The sequence below is a fragment of the Cyprinodon tularosa genome, unplaced genomic scaffold (genome assembly GCF_016077235.1).
Source record: "Cyprinodon tularosa strain WSP-4 unplaced genomic scaffold, ASM1607723v1 ctg192, whole genome shotgun sequence".
NCBI lineage: Eukaryota > Metazoa > Chordata > Actinopteri > Cyprinodontiformes > Cyprinodontidae > Cyprinodon > Cyprinodon tularosa.
The window spans coordinates 652,692-675,329 of record NW_024038688.1 but is presented as its reverse complement, the minus strand read 5'-3'; the positions used below and the strand labels follow the sequence as shown (position 1 = coordinate 675,329).

The window sequence follows — 22,638 nt, the reverse complement described above, 5'->3', positions numbered from 1 at the left end:
TAAAATGGTCTTAACTGTCTTAGTACATTTCTTCACTGTGAGATCAATAAAATCAATCAATCAGAAATCAAACTGTCCACTTAGGAAGCAACACTGCTTGACAATCAGTTTCACACGCTGTTGTGCAAATGGAATAGACAACAGATAAAATAATTGCTAATTAGCAAGACACACTCAAATAAGGTGTGGTTCTGCAGCTAAGGACCACAGACCACTTCTCAGTACTTATGCTTTCTGTCTGATGTTAATGTGTCACTTTTGTGGTGGTGCTTTCACACTTGTGGTAGCATGAGGCAGACTCTACAACCCACACAAGTGGCTCAGGTAGTACAGGTCATAAAGCAAGGCACATCAATGTTAACTGTGGCAAGAAGGTTTTCTGTGTCTTTCAGCATAGTGTACAGAGGCTGGAGGCACTACCGGGAGAGAGGACAATACCAGGCCAATACACCAGGAGACATCGGCATGCTGTAGGAGGGCAACCACCCAGCAGAAGGACTGTAACATTACCCTTTGTGCAAGGAGGACCAAGAGGAGAACTGCCCTGATACATGACTTCCAGCAGGCCAATAAAATGTGCATGTGTCTGCATAAACGGTTAGAAACTGACTGCATGAGGATGTTATGAGGGCAAATTCTCACAAATTTAGGAAGTTATGTGTGTGTTTGTGTGTTGGTGAAGAATAAAATATCAGACAGGGTAATATTCAGCATTCAGAGTTTGTCAAAAGAGTAAATTTTTTTTGCACACTGTCAATCTTCTAAAAAGTAAACATCCCAGCAAATTCACCACGAAGATCAGAGTGTACAATGCTCAGAGAGCATAATAAAAATGAAGGCTACAAGACTAATTTTACAATGATCACACATATATGTTACACAACTGTCAAATGAATAATAAACCATTTTGAAATGTTATGGGGAAACCATTGTAAAGATTCTTCATTGTTTTATCTAAAGCTAATGTTTTAGCGCCATCATCTGGACATGATAGTTGGAAAATCAAGGTGTACTACTTTTAGATATTTAGGAAGCCTTTTATCACTAGATCACTAATAAGCTGAGACCTTTTACTCTAAAGGTAATGGAAACAATGTTAATTTTAAGGTCAACTGATATGTTACATTTAAAAAAATCTGCAGCAGTCACAAATTTTAGTCAATAGTTATGTACGAATGTCCTGAAGTCACACCAGTCTGTGGAGGGACTTGAGGTCAACCACTTGTTGATGCTGAATCAGATGGAGGTCTAGAGGATGACAGTGTTGAGTGGGATTTGCTTAATATGCCATCCTTTAAGTTGACGTTGGAGGGTTTTCATCCACCTGAAATCTCTACTGGCATTATTGAAGCTGACTCTTCATCTCCTCCTGCAACTGAGTTTAGCTGTCAGTTCACAGCCATTGATCCTGAAGATCTTGTTTTGTCCTCACCACCAACCATGCACCTACCTCTTGCTGAGATAGGTAGCTGAAGGCATAGGAGCTAGGAAAAGCAGCTATGGTTACAAGTATTAGGACTGACGCACTGTTAGACAGATTTAAGATTTACAGTAGAAGTAAGTCAGTCTGTACTCTACATCACCGCCAGGATCTGACACTGATAAACTGATAACACTCTCAGGCGATCAGACACCTGTTCTTGTATTTTTCTTTCATCTTTTTTAACTCTTGTTCTTGTCTGTTTTTTAAATCTTCAATTTCTTTGAGCTGTTTCTCTTTTTGTTCCAGTTCCTCTTTCAGTTGTATTTCTTTGTAATTTTGTAGGTTGTCCAGCAGTTTATACTCCTTTTCAAGCTTCTTTTCTGTCTCCTGGATCTCCCTCTCATGTTTCAGCTCCAGGCTACATATTTCCTCTCTGTGTTCTTCCAACAGACCTGCAAAGTTTGTGCTGTATTTCTCTCTGAACTCATTGTAGCCTTCAGCTTTCGCTCTTGCATCCTCTTCAAATTTCTTTTTGATTTTCTCAGCTTTCTTTTCATATTTTTCCTCTACCTCTCTCATTTCGTTTTCTTTTCTTTTAAATTTTTGTTCAAACATTTTCTTGGTCTGATCATATTCCATTTGCAGCTGTCTGATTTTGAATTCAGCAGTTTTCCGTTTCAGTTTTTTCCTACGTCTTTCCCAGTATACCTTTTGTTCTTTCTCTCTGTTCTCTTGTTCTTTTCTTGTACTTTCTTTGAGTTGTTCCAGTAAACTCCTCTCCTCCAGATCTGTTGTAGAATTTTTTTTTTCATCTAACTCCTTCAGCTTCTCTTCACACTCCAGCCGCTCCATCTCCTCCTTTTGCATCTTCTTCCTATCTTCTTCTTCTCTTATTTCCTTTTCTCTCCTAATCTTTTCGCTCTCACTGTTGATTTTAAACTTCATCTGTTCCAGTTGTTTTAATTTATCATCTTTCTCTATTGCTAATTCTGGTTGTATTTCCTGCATTCTTTCTTGCATGTTGTTTACTTCTTTGTCCCGTTCCTCCTTGAGTTTTTGCAGCTCTCTTTGCATCTCCCCCTCCTTATCTTTCAGAATTTTCTCCACCTCTTTCTGGATTGCTTCCTCTGCTTCCCTCAGCATCTCATTAGTGAAACAACCACCGCCATTTATCTTCACCATCTTCTCAATCTTTTCTATCAGTTCGGAAACCTGCTGTTTGTTTTCTTTGTCATAGTTATTAAGCACATGGTATCTTCCTCCACAATCCTCAATTAGATTCTTAATGAAATCCTCCCCTTTCTCAATGTACTCTTCTACTGATATTGAATGATGATCTAATGAGTCTCCTTTAGTAAAGAGGATGATGGTGAATTTCTCAGAAGTCTTTCCAAAGACCCTTGTAACCAATCTTAATGTGTCCTTCTCCTCTGCAGTAAACCTGCCGATCGATAACACCAGAAGGAAAACATGTGGTCCTGGAGCCAGAAGACTGATGCACTTGGTCATCTCCTCATTGACTTCCTCGTTAGACAGGCTGGTGTCAAACAGTCCAGGAGTATCGACCACAGTGATTGTGCGACCAGCCACTTCACTCTGAGCTTTCTGGCAGCGCTTGGTGACGGACTTTTGAAGAGCATCTGCTTTGAATTCCTCTCTTCCCAGAATGGTGTTTCCTGAGGAGCTTTTCCCACAGCCAGTCTTCCCTATCAGGACAATCCTGAGACTGTCAGGGATTGGCTGCTCATGAACACCTAAAGGGAAAAACAAAGAGCTTCATTTTTTCGCCATGAGGAAAAAAACATTACAATAAAAGTTCTAAAGTCAGAGGAATGTAGGCATTGAGAGTAATATATTAAGTATCTAAGTTTGATAATAAAGTTTAAGAATCAAAATTATATATATAAAAAGATTAGTTTATTAACTAGGAAGTAAAAGTTTTGATGCTAGCAATAGATAAATAAAATGAACCTTATTTTCATTCAAAGGATTGAATATTTTCAAGATTGCTACAGTATTTATATTTACCTGAAGTGTAGAAAACATAAAACCAAAAGCCCTGTTTTAAAACTAAATTGATAAACATTAGTATGAGACAATCTGTGTTGGGCTGAGCCATGAATACAGAATAAGGACTGAACTACACAAATTGAATAAAAGAGCATGGATGAGTGAAAGACTGCATCATTGTAGAAAACCCTTAATCTACAGCTTCTTTTGCACTGAAATTAGTGCATCACCACAGGTTTGTCAAACATGGCAAGACCCAATTGGTATTTGGCTCCCTTCCCATTGGCAAGAAAGCTGGGTCAGACCCGCGCTGACAAGTTAAGTGGCCTCTGTCCTCCCACTGCTGTGTGTCTGGTGATCCCATCAAAATGGGTTAGCGTTGATGATGTCACCAGCGTGACAGAAATCAGGAAAGTAAACAATGGATAGTAAGGAAGCCAGGGTGTAGTAAGTGTTCTTTGTTGTTTGGCTCTTTTATCCATCCAAATCAATTTCACCAGTGCTGCGCCATGTTTTTCCAATCCAATCCAATCCACTTTATTTATATAGCACAATTTCAATAAACACAAGGTTTCCAAAGTGCTGCACAAAAAGATAAAATAACTAAAATAAATAAAAGTAAATAAAATAAAATAAAAGCACTGCCCGCACAGGTTTTTGAATGTAAGCACAGTTTCTTCTGCTTGTTAGATCAGACTGGAGCAATGTTTCGACGTCTGTACGTTACGCTCAGGGGCATTACGTAAATTAGTGGGTCAGCCCAAGTCTGATGTTCCTACTATGTCATGGTATGCTTGGCCCTTGAAGGATGGACTACCTGGGTTGTGGTTGCATGGCAGCCATGGTTGTAAGATGACCATATGGATATGTGGGCCTGGAATGGCTATGGCTGGCTGGGAGTGGGGTGGGCTCTTTGTCAGGTTGGCTAAATTAAAGTTACTACTGGGCAACATTTTTGTCTGTTCTCTAAAGTATTATACACACAAAGGTATATTCATCTGCCAAATGGATGAAGCTTAGCACAAACAGTGTCAATACCAGTACCACAATCTCAAACCCAACAGCCAGAGATGGAGGACAGGGCATCAACAAGTCATCTCCATGTTGTGTATTTGTTCTGCCAAGCCGCTAAAGTAGGTGAGTCCAATCTCCACAATTTAACTCACTGTGCAGACTGGACATACCCAGTTCAGCTGCAGAACAAATGCATGGAAATGAGTTGACATCAGCAGATCTACAACAGAATTATTGAAGGAAAGTTTCAAATGTGATGACCAAGGTAGGAAAAAGACATCAAACTGATAAAAATGCTGGATGGGACCTTCAGAGAGTTGTTTGGAAACAAATGGACAAATCAATGAACTGAAGCAATTGGAAGAAGGAATGGATCAAAACTCCTGAACAGCAGTTTATGATCCAATCAAGTCAGACAGAACCACAGCATAGAGGTTGTGGACATACTGTTAGAGAAAGGCTTTGCCTAGATGATAACCAAGAGCAAGGAACGAGTACCTCCAAGACAATACTGCAATAAAAGGATGTCATTTTATTCTCACAGCTTTCTCCTGGAGTATGTAGCGCCCTTTCCTGTTGATGGAGTTTCTGAAAACTGCTAAAGAAATTAGCAGCAGGTAAACCTTGCCCCTTTGCTTCTAAATTTTTCTAAAGCTTCACCTTGCTTAATAAATACTTTAAAATCTGAGTAGTTTTCTTTTTGCTTGTTTTTTTTACATTTGAAGTTAGAATTAACTGTAGATCTCGCTGAAGACTGAATTAACTAGATCAATATCTGATATGTAACTTAAAAACATTAGAAAGAGGGTGCACTTCTTTCTCCATCTCAGTAACACTTACTAGGAGCGACGTTCTTGTACTTGAGGTCTTGAAGTGCTTTCTTCAGTTGCTCAATGTTTTCCTCTTTTTCTGATACTTTTTCTGCTTGTGCATTGGCATGTGTTTTGGTTGTGTAGGAGCTTTGTTCGTCTATATATGCTCTGTTTTTTTCTATGACACTCAATAGTTCTGGGATCTGCTGCCGGTCCTTGATGTTCAGAACAAAATATCTTCCTCCACAGCTCTGACAGAGTTCTGGGGCACTTTTACTTTCTCTGATGAAGTCAATGATGGCTGGAGCTGTAGGATCTGACTCAACAGTGAACAGGATCATGGTGAAATCATTGACTCTAGAGCTGAATGTGTCCTGGATGGTCTGTACCTCACCCTTGTCTTCATCAGTGAGGGGACCCACAGGTAGGACCAGGATGAAGGCGTGGACACCCTCAGGATCAAAGAGAGAGATGCACTTAAAGGATTCCTGCATCACCTCCTCACGAGATTTTCCATACAGGGAAGGCATCTCCAGAACAGAAACCCAACACCCAAACACATCATCCTGATTCATGATGATGTCTGATGGGTTAGAGGCCAAATGAAGCTCTCTCTGACCTAGAATGGCCTTGGCTACTGAAGCTTTCTCTGCTACTCTACTCCCTAACAGAACCAGGTTTAATACGGGCTTTTTAGATACAGCTTCTGGTTCCATGTTGTCTTCAGTGATGGTGAGGTAGGCTCCCTTGTTTTTATGCACTGTTGCTTTAACCTTCTTCATGATCATTTTCTGGTCATTTTCATACATGTTGTACAGTCGGTCATTACAGTCTCTAATGAGCTGTTTGACTGCCTGAGATTCAATCAGGTCATGGGTCTTAACGACCAACGAGTGCCTCAGAGGTTCTGGTCCCAACAAACTGAGGATGGATATGAGGGTTTGCCTCTTGCTTTGTGTGAATGATGAAGGTTTCACTAATAGCAGAAGAACATTTGGTCCAGGCTCACAGATGCTCACACATTTCCTCATTTCTGCTTTGATTGTTTTCTTAGACATACTAAAGAAGTTTGGGGTTTTAACTACAGTGAGTGAATATCCTTTCCACTCCCCATTAATGACTGCACACTTATTGGAAGCAGAGTTTCTCTGGAAATGATCCCCACTGCCACCAATGATGAAGTTCCCAAGTTTTGTCTTGTTCTCTTCACTCTTTCCAAACAGAACTATTCTGAAGGCAGAACCTGAAACACAACAATGAAAAGATAAAGAAATAATTATCTTAAAATCACATGAATAAAACTGCCTGTGCTACCATATCCAATCAGTTAATCAATAACTTATGATAAATTAAGGGACTATCATAAGTAATATAATTTACTACCCATTTTTCAGCAAGCCTGGTTTCGCTGTGGATTTGGTAACAGAGCTTTCTTAGTACCAATCCTCCACAACTGTAAGCCCTGACTCCTGAGTCTTTTTCACAAGCAGCCTTTAGATGGACCAGAAGAAAAAAAACCTTTCATCCCTGAAACCAGTGTCCTTTCTAAATTTTAAGGAACAATTTTACAATCTCTTCTTATTCTATAGAAAAAAACAAAAACAAATAAGTGCACTTTATGAATCTATCAAATTAGTTTCTGACTCTTTCCTAAATAAAGCAAATTTAATATTTTAACACCAGCCGGTGTTGATAAATCTATATGTGTAGTATTTAATGTTTGATTTTTGAGCTCTGATTGTCCTGAACAGACATCAGCTGGCTGGGATTAGGAATTTTCACAAGAACTGTATGAACACATTCAGTTGCTGATATTAGGGTTGTTGGTAATCTCTAGTGGTTAATAATCAGATTTTTGTATTTAGCAATCTCAATGCACCCCAATTATGTACAAATATGCAGAGTAAAGCAAGAGGAAGAATTACAAATATTATTAATATAACATTATTATTTAAGAGTATTGTTAGGTAAAAAGCTGTAGTGAGGCAAACTGACTATGGATTGGTATTAACTTCAATACTTTTATGGTTACTGACAGTATTAGATAAGTTCTATGAAGTACCTATTGACTTAAAATAAAACGGTACTTTAATGCATCATTATGAAACAGTGGAAGTGAAGAAGTGGAAGATTTTTTCATGTCAGACATGAATGCACATCGTACACGCAGGCATATAATGACATGCCTGCAACAGTAGGCCATTGCAACAGTACACAAACCAAATATGGCTGAAGGTTTCATCTCCACAATCGCTCTAGTTTTTAAAAAGCGCTACAGATTAGACATGCTGCTATATTTGTGACCTAAAGTGCAAGGCAAGTTGTGGGAATGTTTCTAATCTGAGGAAGCACAAGTTGTCTTAAAGCTAAAGTATGTGCACAGTTTGCAACACCTGCATTTAGCCGCATTAGGACACCTGCATCCATTGGCAATCTGCTTCAATGAAGGAAGCAGAAGGTTTAAGAGCACTTTAGCAGGGAAAATAGGCACCGTCGGGAATCAGTACCATAGTGGTTTAAATATAGACAGTACCATCCCTAAATCTGACGGAAATTGGCATAAGTTTATTTGATGTCTGCTCTGAGGCTCATGACATGAAAACATCAGGATAAAAATAACCAAAGAAACTGAGAACAAAATGGTCAAATTTGTGGTGATTAAGATTAACCAGAGAATTATATTTTAGTTGACATCATCAACCATATAAACATGTACTATAAGGTTTTGACCTTATCTTTGGGATATTGTGTGTGCTCTAGAAAGCACAGTGCGTTGAACTGAGAGGGGGACCGAGTACATGTCATTTTCATCTAGGGTCAGGGGGGCAGCAGTCTCAGCAGAAACTCCCAGACACCTCCTCCAGTTCTACTGAGGGGAGCATAAGGCGCTTCTAGACCAGCTGAGAGACCTTGTCCCTCCAGCATGTCCTGTCTCATTCCCTGGGCCTCCTTCTGGTGGGATGTGCCTGGAACACCTCACAAAGGAGGCCTCCAGGGGGCATCCAAAAATTATGTCTGAGCCTCATCAGCTGACTCTTTTCAATGTGACGGACAAGTGGACTTTTGGCTCGAATTTGTGATTAATTTAAGAATAAGCCACCTTTTCTGGTTCAGAACCACCTAAGGCAGGGGTAATATATTAAAAATCAGCGGGTTCCAAATAAAGAAAATTAACAACCAGTAATTTAATTTTTTTTTATTATAATCTGATATTTTGAACAGAACTTAACACTGAAATAAAATGACGTGTTTATGCATCCATGTTATACACTGACCGTTTTAATAATAAAAAAAAAAAGAATAAAACATTTTCCATTTTAAAATCTAAAGAGTTTTTCTTAAGTAGAGAACAACAATAATTCAGTTTGGTTTATAGACAATTTCCTGATTCACATATTTTATAAAACACTTGAACTGACGATTTCTTTTTTTTTTATGGCCTAATGTTCGCAGTGGGCTTTAGGCTGCTCTGCAAGGATTTAAACCTGGGTTTGAATGGAGAGAAAGCCATTCTCAAGCACATATCAAGGTGCTCATCCTTGCTCCACAGCAGCAGGTTGAGCCAAACATCATCTAAATGTGCAGGGTCATCTTTGAGCACGCCATTTCATTTTTCTTTCACCAGTTCACCGCAGTTCTTCCAGCAGTCCTCACTTTCTCTGCTCTCTTTTTCTCATCGTCTTCTCCTTCTTTCCCATCGCCCGACTAGCCACAGGCCTGCTGTGTCTAAAAGTAGCAGCAGCAGCAACCCAGACTGACAGCAGCTCATTGGCTAATTTGGACCATGTGCAGCCTGGTGCCGGACGCTCCGGAGCGTCCGCTAATCTGTGACCTCTGACCTAAGGGCTTGGTTACTGCACTTAATTTTTCTTGTATTAAATTATAAGATGTGGTTAAAAGGAAAGTTATATTTCTATCAAAACTATTATATTTTGTATAAAAACATCTGAAATGATGCTAGTGACATGTAAGCAGAGCCAAAGCCAAAATTACTCACCAGCAGCTTTGGGATAAGATGATGTAGGCTCCTGGAATTTGTCACAGCTCACATGTTGTCCTTCATTCTCTCTCAGAGTTTTCTCCAAAAACATCAGGAGCTCAGACAGTTCAGTAGACCTCTTCCACAGAAACTCACCTCTGCACTCCTTTACCATGGTGTTTAAGGGTGTCAGAGTGATGTAGTTATGTCCAGGAGCCTCTCTTATCAGAACCAGTGAATGGTCAAAGGATCGATCACTGACATATTCAAGGATTCTGCAGAGCCTGTATTTTTGTTCCTCCACAAAGTGTTCAGGTTGTAGAACAAGCAAAAACAAATTAGGTCCTGGGGCAGAACGCCTCATGAAGTCTTCTATGTGTTCTATAAGTTTGTACCGGGAGATGTTGACCAGTAGATTCGGGGTGTTTATTACGACCAGGTCTTTCCCCATCAACCTTCCTCTGAAACTCAGGCATGATTCTGGTTCTGCCTCGGTGTCGAACCTGCTTTGTCCCAGAAGAAAGTTTCCAAGCAAACTTCTGGAAGACCAACTGTTCCCCATCAGAACCAACCTCAGCTGAGTCACTGAAATACAAAGAAAGAAAGAAAGAAAGAAAGAAAGAAAGAAAGAAAGAAAGAAAGAAAGAAAGAAAGAAAGAAAGAAAGAAAGAAAGAAAGAAAGAAAGAAAGAAAGAAAGAAAGAAAGAAAGAAAGAAAGAAAGAAAGAAAGAAAGAAAGAAAGAAAGAAAGAAAGAAAGAAAGAAAGAAAGAAAGAAAGAAAGAAAGAAAGAAAGAAAGAAAGAAAGAAAGAAAGAAAGAAAGAAAGAGAGAAAGAAAGAAAGAAAGAAAGAAAGAAAGAAAGAAAGAAAGAAAGAAAGAAAGAAAGAAAGAAAGAAAGAAAGAAAGAAAGAAAGAAAGAAAGAAAGAAAGAAAGAAAGAAAGAAAGAGAAACAGCTGTAAACTTTAAACCAATCTGCCTGTATGATCTGATGAATTGTCTCTGTAAAGTACCTTGAGATGACATGTGCTGTGAATTGAATTGGCACAATATAAATAGACTGAATTGAACAGAACTGGTTTTAACAGTGATGCTTCAGCTTCATTAACACTACTGAAACCCAATTCCAGCATGTCATAGGTACTGTGTCTCAAAGCTGTTAAATTTACAAGAAATAATGAGGAAACTTTAGAAACCACAAGATGGCAGTAGGGACATCAAGAAGAGCTGTCCCTACTCTTAGCTTTAAACTCAATGAGTCACTATAAAATGACCTGGTTATATTTGTTTACTTTTAGGATTCATTTAAATCCCCAGCATTTCCGTTTTTAACATTTTGGAGGAGATTGGAAAGATCAAAACCAACAAAGTAAGTACAGAAAAAATACTATAAGTTTGTTTTTGTTGGGTTTTTTGGGACATTAAAATACATAATAGGATGTTCATGTCTGATCACACAAAACAAATGAGACAAGAATCACCAAAACATCTGGGTTTCAATTGATGGAAGTTGAACCTATATCAGACCCGATGGCCCGGTATTAAGTAAAGTACTGATCTGTGTAATGCCAACATTTTTTTGGATAATCAAAAATCGGGAAATAAATTCAGTTCTCTGCTTCGAATCATCCCGCAGCAGAAAAAAAAAACATATTTTGGTAAATCAGCGGCTGAATTAGTTTAACTGTCTAACAATTCAGACTCAAATAAATGTCAGCCATCTATCAGAGAGATTTATCAACCACCAAGAGGTTAACTGTACCATCAATAATGCCAATATTTTTTTTCCCCAAATATACAATACCCCGTTTTGGGTCATCACCTGTTTTCCCTGATCCTATTGAAAATCAACTCATTTACATCCCTTTCACTGGTTTGCATATACATAACACCATGGTAGCTTTTCTTTTTTGGTCAGTGACTTTAAAATCAACTGCAAATTATTAGCTGAAGTTCTTTTTTTTTTTGCTTTGGCCCACTAGAATTGGTAGCATTTACAGTTGTTATCAGTCCGATAGAATGCTTTCAGGGTGTGCCTCCTCTACCCTCTAGTAGGTTTCTTATGCCTGATAATATGAAGCTTATAGGTTATAACATCGGCTTTGGCAGCCTCTAAAACTTCACCTGCTTCACCTAAACTCAAAATTTCACCTATTTTTAGCTTGTATTGTAAAAAACTGCACTTTAAGCTTTTACTTTGAATAAATTCCACATGTTTTAGTCCATAAGGATTGAATGTGGTCTTTAAAAACAACTAAGTTAACAGGGTATGAGTTTTTTTGTTTTTTGGTATGTTTAATATGAGCGAGATGCAGATATATTTTTTACAATAGATAAAGAACTATTAAAATATGTTCTGATACCATATAAATAGATTGATTCCTTGGGCAAAAAGGGAATTACATTAGTGGTAGGATTAGGATTAATTTTGTGATAACAACCTACTGACCCTAGTAGGAAGGAGGCACAATCTAGGGCCCTTCAACATTAGAAATAACATAAAAATGTATGCTATCATTACCCTCTTCCTGCACCCAGGTTTCTTTAAGGAAAAAATCTAAAAAATGTGATTATCACAAGTTATATTAATAGTTTTTGTCAGTGTATCAACCTCCCAGAACTCTCAGATCTTCTGGCTTACATCTACTCCTTATACCTAAAACCAGAACCGAACATCAAGAGTCAGCTTTTAGTTCTTATGCTCCACTAATCTAGAACAAACTCCCCCTTAAAATGTACAATTGTTTTTCTCTTATCGATAACATATTTATTTGTTTTCATCATATTTTAGTTTCTTATTATCAGTGTCTTTTATTATTTGTGTTCATTAGTTTTTATTATTATTATTTATTGTATTATTATTTCATTCCAGTCTAATGTAAATGTTCTGTTTTGTTCTGTTTTTTACGTATGAAACTTTGAATCGTCTTGCCGCTGCAATCTGCTATTTAATAAAATTTGCCTTGTCTTGAGTTGCCAGAGGTCTGCAGTGGTCAGTAGTTATCAAAGTGGACCAAAGAAGGAGGAATGATAAACAAAAACTTCTTTAGAAGTTATTTCTGATTCTCATAGAAAGGAGGATCTCAGGGTATGTAATGAATCTTCTCCTCCAGGGCAGTCAGGTCTCTGATGATTATGACTCTTATTCACTGCTGAAAGAACTAACAATTGGCAAATGAACATCAGAACCAGAAAGCAAAGGAAAAGTCTGATCTGGTGAGAAGATTCAACATCATTGCTGGGTATAAATTCAATATGATGGTATCCTGCTGTTCATGCGGATGTTATTTTGACTATCTACCTTTACACCATTACATAGAAACTTCCAGGTACAAAGCATAAAGCGTTCAGGACCAGTTTGAGAAGCACAGCAACCAATTTGAGGTGCTGATTTGGCCTACAAATTTCCTGGAGCTGCATCTGCTTGGTGTGCTGGACAAAGAAGTCAATTATATGAATATATCTTGGTGCCAGATACCACAGTAGACATTTAAGGGTACTCTATCAGGGCACAACTGCTTTGAGCACAAGGTTGACCTTACTGTAATATCTTTAGCAAATGAATGGAAATCATGATAAGTTGCGATATGTGAATCGCAGAAGTATAGCCAATTTTTTTGATCTGTTAAAATAAAGTAACTTACTATTTGTCTGAAAGTGTCAGCACTCACCAGCTGTTTCATCCATGATGCTGAAAAGATGGGATCAAACCAAAGGAGAAGCTGAACAAACACAGAAACATAAAAAGGACAAGTCTAAATATCTTATGCACTCTTTAAATTTGATTTAATTGAGCCATAGCTTAATTTTTTAACTTTACATCATTACACTTGTTGTTTGTGGCTTTTTGTGACTCACAGCAAGTATTTCATATCCATTTGATAAAGTCTAAATCCCATTTCACATAAAGTGCCTGGAGAAAGTATTCAGCCCCATTGAACTTTTCAGCCTTTCACCACATTTCATGCATCAAACATAAAGATATGAATACATAATTCTATGTGAGAAATCAACAACAAATGGGACACATCCATTGAGTGGAAGGAAATCTATAGGATATCTTAATAAATAAAAACTGAATAGTGGGGCAAGCAAATAAAATTAGCCGCTTTACTTTCAGTGCAGCAAACCCAGAAGTTCAGTGAAGATCTCTGAATGATTCAATGTTGACTTAAATGACTGATAATGACAAATAGAATCAATCTGTCTGGAATGGTCTCCGTATAAATGCATCTGCTCTGTGATCGTCTCAGAGTTCTGTCTGTATCATGAAGAACAGCTGGAGAACAGGAGAATCTATTTTGTTCAAATAGTCTCATTCGGGTCTCGCCCAAAATACATCCACCAATTACGTTGAAGTATTGTGTTTTTAAGTGAGACTTATAGCTGTAATAAAATGGAGAGCTGCTGAGCCACTGTAGGAATGCTAACAGTATATTGCTTATGAAGATCAGGCAGGCTTTTACATGTTGACTGGAATTTGCAATTGTGTTATCACTAAGTCTGATAAACATAGGGATGTATTATATCAATAAAAACTAAACTATGGCACATGCAATTCTCCAAATGTCATGAAGGAAATGCACGGCAGTGAGCATGCATTTTAAATATGTATTGAACAGGTATACTGTAATGAATGGATTATTTCTCATTGACAAACATGTTTTTGCGTTTCATAATATGCATTACTGTTGTTTGACAATGTCAAAGTAAGGTGCAATATTTTTTGGTTTTAGGGATTCTGGAGACACTTAGTGCTGGCATTACAACTTTTCTTTTAATGCTAAGAAGAACTTTAACGTCTATAGCACTGAATGTGGATACAACTAAAGCAATGGTATCCCAATATCATAGCTTTCAGAGATTTATCCATTTATTACTGTTGTGTCAGTTACACAAGTTGAAGTTTATAGCTGGTTATAAATACATAGTTTTACTGGATAAAAAGTTCTGTTTTGATATGCATATTGCAAATTTGGTCTAATATAACTGAGGATGAAGATTGGGCTTTGCTATAACTATTTTAAACCGTTCTTGGGGGGAAAAAAAACAGAATTAGTAAGGGGAGTGGTGGCCTAGTGGGCATTGCACTTGGGTTCCAGAGATAATAAGTTCAAACCCCACTCCCACAGACTGCCACTCTGGCTCTCTGAGAAAGACCCTTTACTCCACACTGCTGCCTGGGTGCTGCACAATGGCAGCACACTGCTCACCAAGGGGATGGATAAATGCAGAGAGTTAATTTCATTGCTTTGTACTTGTGACAGTGTAAAGACAAAATAGTTGAATTCTTCTACTTAATCAGTGTCAATGCTCCTAAATTCAGTTTCAATACTTATATAGTTTCTATAAACAACTAGTTGTTTTTTTTTAAATGCATTTGACTTGTAAAACTCTTTAGGTGGCGGCTGCAGACTTTTAGCCTTGAAAGTTGTTCTTGAAAACAACATCTGGATCTCAGCTGGGTTTTAGTCTAGTTAAATAAAGAAATAAAAGATACAATTAACAGTCTTACCTGCTGATTCCACAATAAAATCACATGTAAGTTGAATAAATTTCAGTCATATTGAGAGGAAGTTTCTTCATGTTTTCTTCTAGCTGAAACACACATTCAAAACACAGTCTAAACACAATCTATTCTAGTCCAAGAAGCAATAGGCTTTTCCCAGCATAACTTTATCTGCTGACACAGTTTAAAGAAATTTGCTTAGTAAGATAGTTTAGGAGCAAACAGGTTGTATGGATTATACATTTATAGAACTTTATCACAAATAATGTTTAGATAATCACAACAATTTCCAGCCATTGTGTTGTCTTATCGCTGAGATTTAATCTCTCTGTGACCTTCGGTTACTGATACTGAGTTTTATATTAGCTCCAGCTGCATGTTCAATCTAAGTTGTTTATTTCATTCTTAAAATTACAGACATGGTATACTTATAAGAGGTGATATGGTGATGTATCCTCCTTTATTCCTTGTTTGTTTCCTTCTATTTCTCTTCAAACAAAACATAAAGTTATGAAAATCTTCCAAGATACCTTGGATCATAGATGTTGACATTTGAGACACTCAAAGAATATCCTGTCCAGCATCATTTGACTAAAAATATATTAAAAGTACAGATGTTACTGAAGATTTCAGACATAATTTTAAATTCATGTTCAGGTTTAAGAAAATCTCCAGGAAGTCAGGTAAGAGATGGATAAAGTTCTCAGAGGACAAGACTAATGAGATACTTGGAGTCATCAGGGAACTCATGACAGTTTAAATGAACAATCACAAAGGCTGGAAGACCAACCAATCAGAGGCCAGCTTCTCAGGTAAGCTTTTATTTTTATTCCAATATGTGAGGGTACATGTTTTTCAATACATTTATGTTTTCATAGTTTACAGCTGCATAATTATTATTTAGTTTACAGTTAATTTGACATAAAACAAAAGTTTGCATGTCTGTTGTGGTCTAGCTTTTTATGTTTTAATGCTTCCAGGCAAACAAATAATCCCCTCAGCCAAGACCCAAAAGCATCTTCTTCCCTCTAAAAGGGATTCATGGCTTCAGCTGTTTGAACCACTGGAAACATTTATCATCACATTTAGACAGATGAAATATTATATTGTTAGGCTGATTTTACCCATACGATAAACTCATAATGTATATTCTCACTGCACAGACTGTCTATACTCAGCCTCTGATTATTCTGACCATAATTTGATGATAAAAAAGTAAATAAAAAATAATGATAAAATTCTGTTGATGTAATTGTTTGGAACACTGAGCTTTATCTGTAAAACAGCTGTTTAGTGAGACTATTCTGAGATACTTATTTATTGATTTATTTAAGAGTACAATAAGGTTTGAGGGGAAATAATTACAATCTAAGTCAAGGTCCCATCCGGTAATCTAAGCCAACAAGCTCAGAGCAATAAAAAGTGGGGTTCACTGCTTTCTGGTAAGCTAGAGGTAAAGAGGGCTGATTTGACAATCCAGTCCTCACAGCCACAAACTGTTCAACTTAATTATAATCAGAGAGATGTATGACCAGACACTGACCAGACACACTGTCCTTTATGGTCACGTCATTGTTGGGTTCAAAAATGTAGGTTCGTAAAAGAGTCCACACAGAAAAGGTATTTAACAGCTTCTGCAGAAGGAGAGAGTTACACCCGACTCACTACTCTCTGACGGACTTCCTCTGTAGAGCCTTTTTATTAGCAGATCAGAACACATGGGGTGGGTTACAAAATAGACTGTTCTTCTGATAAGGCAATTGATCAGGTCATAGGACAGAATGCTCCTCTGATTGAATCACAGAACAGAGTGGTCTTCTGATAACTGTGATTAGCCTTGCACAATCATCACTGATTTTCCACCACTGTTGCATGACAGTTTGCAGGAAACAGAGTGAAGCATCTCATTTCTCCAATGTTTCATATGTACACACATTAACTTTATAATCATCATTGAATAAACCTAACATTTCCCTCCTGTTGTGCATATGAACATCAGCATGTAGCACTTCTAAAAAGATTTTTACTACACACATCATAAATGCATTGCAGATAGGGAATTCAGTAATCAAAGATTAATATGCAAAACACAAAAATATGAAAGGGATTAAAATATACAACTTAAGCAAAAATGTTAAATTTATCAAGAATGTAAAAAGCTTCAAAAACCTGTCCCTTGAGTAGGCAAAACCTCTCCAATGGAGGGAAAATTCCTACCCGATCCTTCCCTAGGAAGCGATCATTATCCCTGTAACAGATTACACAGTTGCCACATCATCAGTATGTTCACCAGCATCTTGGCGGAGTTGAACATAAGTTACAGCTGAATACTGGATTAGTATGGATCCTATCATTCTCTGAATCATTGACTGGAGACATGGTATTAAGCAACAAATAAAAAAAGGAAAAATATTAGGAACAATCCTACAAATGGTTAAGCTATCTTCATCAGCACCTGCCACCATGATCCCATGGTGAACCAACTTGTCCATGGTGCTGGACTTGCACTGGAGGTGTGATGATCAACATACCTCTTTAAATCTTCAACTCATCCAGAGCGGTCTGTATGAGTACAAACATAACAGTCTGTTTTATTCAAACCTTCAGCAACGCGCTTGGAATGCTGCCACCACATATTGGCACCGTAGGGATGACTTGGTGTGGATCCATCAAAAACTGTTCTGGTTTTCCTCTGTTTCTGGCGGTCAGTTTGAGTCCCTAAGAACATCAGTCCAATGGTCACCATCAGGCAGCAGAGCCATTTTAGTTTTCCCATCTTCACCAGTCCATCCAAGGATGCACCCACTAATCAGGACGCTAAGGGATTGGGTTAGGTTGGTTTCTTCACCAGCGTTGAGATGGAATCTAGCCCGTATGCAGAACAACTCGGAGGCAGGGAAAAAGTTCAAAGGTTTATTTACAAAGATGTATATTAATGAGGACAGGTCCAGGGTTAGGGAGACTGGTCAGGAATTGGTTAACCGCTGATCTGGAGAGGAGCAGAGCTGCAGAGAGGGGGGAACCTTGTGGGTCCAGAGGCAGTTGACAGGCCGCGGGCTGAGGGCTAGCAGAGCTGAGTACAGGCAGGAGGAGAACTGAGAACTGGGCAGAGGCAGTCTGAGTGCTGGCGGGCAGGTTCCAGGTTGGGAACACAGTGCAGGCAGGAGGAGAGCTAAGAGCTGGGCAGAGGCAGTCTGAGTGCAGGTAGGCTGATTCCTGATGAGCTCTCTCTCTCTCTCTAGAGAGCTGGGCTGAGACGGTCAGAGTGCAGGCTGGCAGACTCCAGGTTTTGCTCTCTCTCTCTCCTGAGAGCTGGGTTAAGACGGTCAGAGTGCAGGGCTTACTGTGTGCTTGCAGGCAGATCACAGACCGAGTCTCTCTCCTAATTTTCCTCTGAGGGCGGGCAGGCAGATGCTGACGGAGGAAGCCCTCCAGAGTTCAACAGAGAGCAGGCAGACAGATCACCGTCATAGAAACTCGCCAGAGTTTCAGGTTAACAGGCAGGTTAAACCGTAACTGGCAAACACTCTGGCGTTGGAGTGTTAGTCTCCTCCTCCTTGAGTAGGCCCAAGGCTGATGAGGAGATGAAAGACAGGTGTTGCAGGTGAGCACAAGCCCTCAGGAAGGGATCCTTGGTGCCCTCTGGTGGGCAGGCCTCTGGATCCCAACAGACAGCAGAAGCCCTCAGGAAGGGATCCTCGGCGCCCTCTGGTGGGCAAACCTCCGGATCCCAACAGGAACTATTTTTGACTGAATCTACAGTTGTCAACAGTCCTACGTCAATTTGTCCTGTAGACCACAAAGCATTTAGTATGTGTTAATTTTCATCAAATTAACACATACTAAATCTTGAACCTGGGGTTTTACATTGAACAGAATTTTATAAGGCTGTTTCCATAGCTGCAAGAGATAGACATAGAGCAGAAATGCTAAGCATGTTGCATTACACACAGAAGGATTTAGTTGCAACACCATTACATGTATTATTCATACAGCCTTCATTCCCCCCAACGTAGGGAAAATTGCAATGCCTAATTTTCTATCAAGTCTCACTTTAACAGATTAATGGGGTGAGTTGGTGATATTACTACAAAAGCATGCAACCTTGCAACCTTTTTCCTGTTTGAAGGTCTTCTATTTCTATTGCCCTTGACATCCATTCCTAGGATGTTTGGCCATTTGCTGATTTTACAAAAAATAGCATTTTAGATGGTTTTAGCATTTACATTATCTTTAACACAAGTATTAAAGGCTCCTGAATCGCATATAAGTCTAACTGCCTGTCCATTAATTGCTAGAACTAGTCATGTTTTTTTCTTTTAATGCATTTTAATATCCCCCATGCTCCATACACATCTACTATTTTAATGGCTATTCTTATTTGCTCTAGCACTTAGTCACTCCTCAGATGAAGAACTGCCCTGTGGACTCTTCCTTCCTAGTCTGCTTTTACTGGTCTGGGTTGAAAGCCCCCCCAGCTCCTAGGACCGTCCCTGCATCCTTGATTCCTTTTGACATTTCACACGCTTTGTTAGTGCAACAATCTCTGCAGATTGCACGGAATATGATGATTTTAAGGCAGCACTGTAAAGGTCTTTTTATCATCTACAATTGCAAAACCAAATAATTTCTTTCCGGAAGATGACCCATCCACATTCAAATTTATATAAACCCTCCTGTGGTTCATCTTTTCCCCTGGGTGATTAGATCCAGGGAGTAAAAAGTTTTTGGGAATGAGCCTGAATGTATCACATGTGTGTAAGCTGCTTCTAGCTTTGGTGTAACTTCCCCCTGCAGCATGTACATCTGTTCACTAACATCCCTTTGTCTGTAGGCACCAGCTCTAATTACAATTTCCTTAACAAATCTCTCCATAATAAATTAACTGGATAGTCTGGGCTTAACACAAAATCAGCTTTCACCCTGGATCCCTCTTCATCAGTGACCAATTGTTTTTCAAAAATACGCTGAACCACCATTCTCCCATCAGCAGAGACTACTGTAATCCATTTTGGTCCCGGTTTAATCTGAGGCAATGTATCCCTCAGAACAGATTTATCGGCTCTGGTGTCACACAGAAATTTCACTTTTACCCGTTGTATGTTTAAATGCCAGTATGGTTTTTCTGAGGTGTTTAATAAAGAAAAGAAAATTTGCTGTAGATCCAGGACCTCCACTGGGTCCACTCGAGCAAAGTGGCCCTCCTTATCACAATTGTAGCACCTATTGTGCTTTCTACGTGGCCTCTTGTTTTTCCCGTGACCACCGGCCCCTCACTTGAGCCCAATTATGGTCCAAACTACACTTCATAGCTTTTTCTATTTTTTAGCTCACACAATCCACTTATTTAACCCCTCTATTTTTTTTTATTCCCTTTATGTAGCTTGCCTGACTAAAATAATTTTCTGGCGGGTTATTTATTTTAAAGTTTTTGGTTCCGAACCTAATAGTTTTGGAGACCATGCAGATGCATTAGGAAGGCTGTCAGTTGGATCAATGCTGCAGTCATCGCTCCACTGACTGCCCCCCCGCTGCTGCAGATTCAAGCTGTCTCCCTCTAAACAGTGTTTCGTTATCTTTTGGACACACAAACAACTTAAAAGACCCACAAACATAACTTTAAAGACAGAATACTGGATTAGTGTGGATCCTATTTATAACTAGTAATTTCTGCTTCTACCTTTTCAGGTTAGAAATTCTTGCCTCTGCATCCACAAGAGCTGTACTGTATTAAACCACTGCTGTTTTAGTATGAAACAACAAAACCTAACGGTTCGATTGTTTCCTCACACACTCTCACACAGTCACTCCTATTTTAAGGCCATTATATATATTTTTTTATTTTAACCAATTTAGACGCAAAACTCCTATTGTTATGTGTACACTTTGGAGTTCCAAACTCCAGGCCCTCGCACGCACCGGATACCCAGTCCTAGATCTGTCAAAGAAACTTGGTTTTGTCAAATATCCCTGCTGCAGCAGCTGCAAACCTTACTATCTCGAGAACAACACAGAGTCCCAAACTCTAACGCACAGAATACCCAGATGCCATATCCGTCAACAAGACTTGGTCTCGTCAAATATTCTTGCAATTACAGCTGTAACTTAAATGGTCCCAGTCCAACTTTTGATCAAAAGCTTTAGGCCTACCCTTTGTCGTGTAGATCAGTCCTCAGCGGGAGTTGTCACCGGGATGCCCAGCGCAGGGCTGGACCAAACTGGTCCCGTCCGGCGAAGGGAGGACGGCTGTCGACAGATTCTTGGCCTTGGTCCCACACGGTCCTGGACAATTGGATCTTGACTCCCGGCTTTCGGCACCAAAAATGTTGGGTTCAAAAATCTAGGTTCGTAAAAGAGGAACTGAGTCCACACAGAAAAGGCATTTAACAGCTTCTGCAGAAGGAGAGAGTTACACCCGACTCACTACTCTCTGACGGACTTCCTCTGCAGAGCCTTTTTATTAGCAGATCAGAACACATGGGTTGGGTTATAAAATAGACTGTTCTTCTGACAAGGCAATTGATCAGGTCATAGGACAGAATGCTCCTCTGATTGAATCACAGAACAGAGTGGTCTTCTGATAACTGTGATTAGCCTTGCACAAACATCAGTAATTTTCCACTACCGTTGCATGACAGTTTGCAGTAAACAGAGTGAAGCATCTCATTTCTCCAATGTTTCATATGTACTCACATTAACTTTATAATCATCATTGAATAAACCTAACAATCATCTCCTCTGAAGTATGATATTTTTTACATATCATTTTACAGTACATATGTTTGAAATGATCATTTATAGTGAAAAAGTGGAATTATTGTTAAAAATCTTATTCTTGCTTGTGTGCTCTAAAGTAATCACACTTAGTTTTCTCATGCATTATGCTGGTAAAAAAAAATGCCTGCCGCTGTAAAGGTTTGTTAAGAAAAGCCCCTCTTTGTGAAAAAGGCTCAAATCCACAGAGTTCATGGTCTGCAAATGTTGATGCTGAATAAAGAGAAGAAAGCTAAAAGTCAGAATCAAAAAAGGCAGAAAACACAACATTTTACTAAAAAGATGAAAAAGTATAAAATTCAGAAAACAAAATGAAAAAGTTCCTTTGATGCACTGGAACATTAGAATTTTATCATTAGATTTTTTTTTTTTTTACAGTGTCCTGTCTGGCAAGGTGGCAATAAGAATAATTGTCTTGATGCCAAAAGGAGCCCAATTTATATTTTCTGGCTAATACTAACCTAAATTGTTATAGAACAGAATCCAGTGTCATAGAAAACGTTATTCTTGTCCTGCATGTGTGTTTTAAAGTAATCACACCAACTGTTCTCCTATATGATGTAGGTAAGACTTTTCTGTTGCTGAACAAGTTTGTAAGGGGAAAGTTTTTGTAAAAAAGGGTTACCCCTGTCTGGGGCTCACAAATCCCTTATAGAATATTTCAGAAAACCTCTCTGTAAGAAGAAAAAAATGATTAAGTTAACAAACACTGTGGTGTAAAGCTACAGCAAAGGTCTGTGTCCATTGTGCAAAAAGACAAAAGCCCTGGTCAGTTTTTATATATTTGGTTTGGAGCCAGTGCTTTAGTTACTTTTGGCTATCGGGGACCCTAGCATTATTAAACATTTCTCTCCTGCTATTTTAAGGGTCTCTGCAATTGTTTATTTTATTTTTTTATTTCTTCAGGAATGATCACATAATTTCAAAAATAATTAACCTAATTGGTTACTGATGTGGGGCTGCTCAGTGACGCAGTGGATATCACTGCTGCCTTGCAGCAAAAAGATTCCGGGTGTAATTCCCGGCCCGGGGTCTTTCTGCATAGAGTTTGTATCTTCTCCCTGAGCATGCATGGGTTCTCTCAGGGTATTCTGGTTTCCTCCCACCATCCAAAAACAT

The 22,638-nt window shown here is 38.7% G+C and overlaps 1 protein-coding gene across 1 annotated transcript; it reads right to left on the bottom strand.

Moving 5' to 3' along the window:
- Positions 1-1,044: 1,044 nt before the first annotated feature.
- LOC119782391 (GTPase IMAP family member 8-like) lies at positions 1,045-9,413 on the bottom strand. The gene is made up of 4 exons (XM_038283341.1): positions 9,257-9,413; positions 5,288-6,502; positions 1,785-3,177; positions 1,045-1,075 (listed from the first exon to the last, which is right to left on the bottom strand). Exons 1-4 carry the CDS (start codon positions 9,411-9,413, stop codon positions 1,045-1,047), a joined length of 2,796 nt encoding a protein of 931 aa, XP_038139269.1.
- Between the last annotated feature and the right edge of the window lie 13,225 nt (positions 9,414-22,638).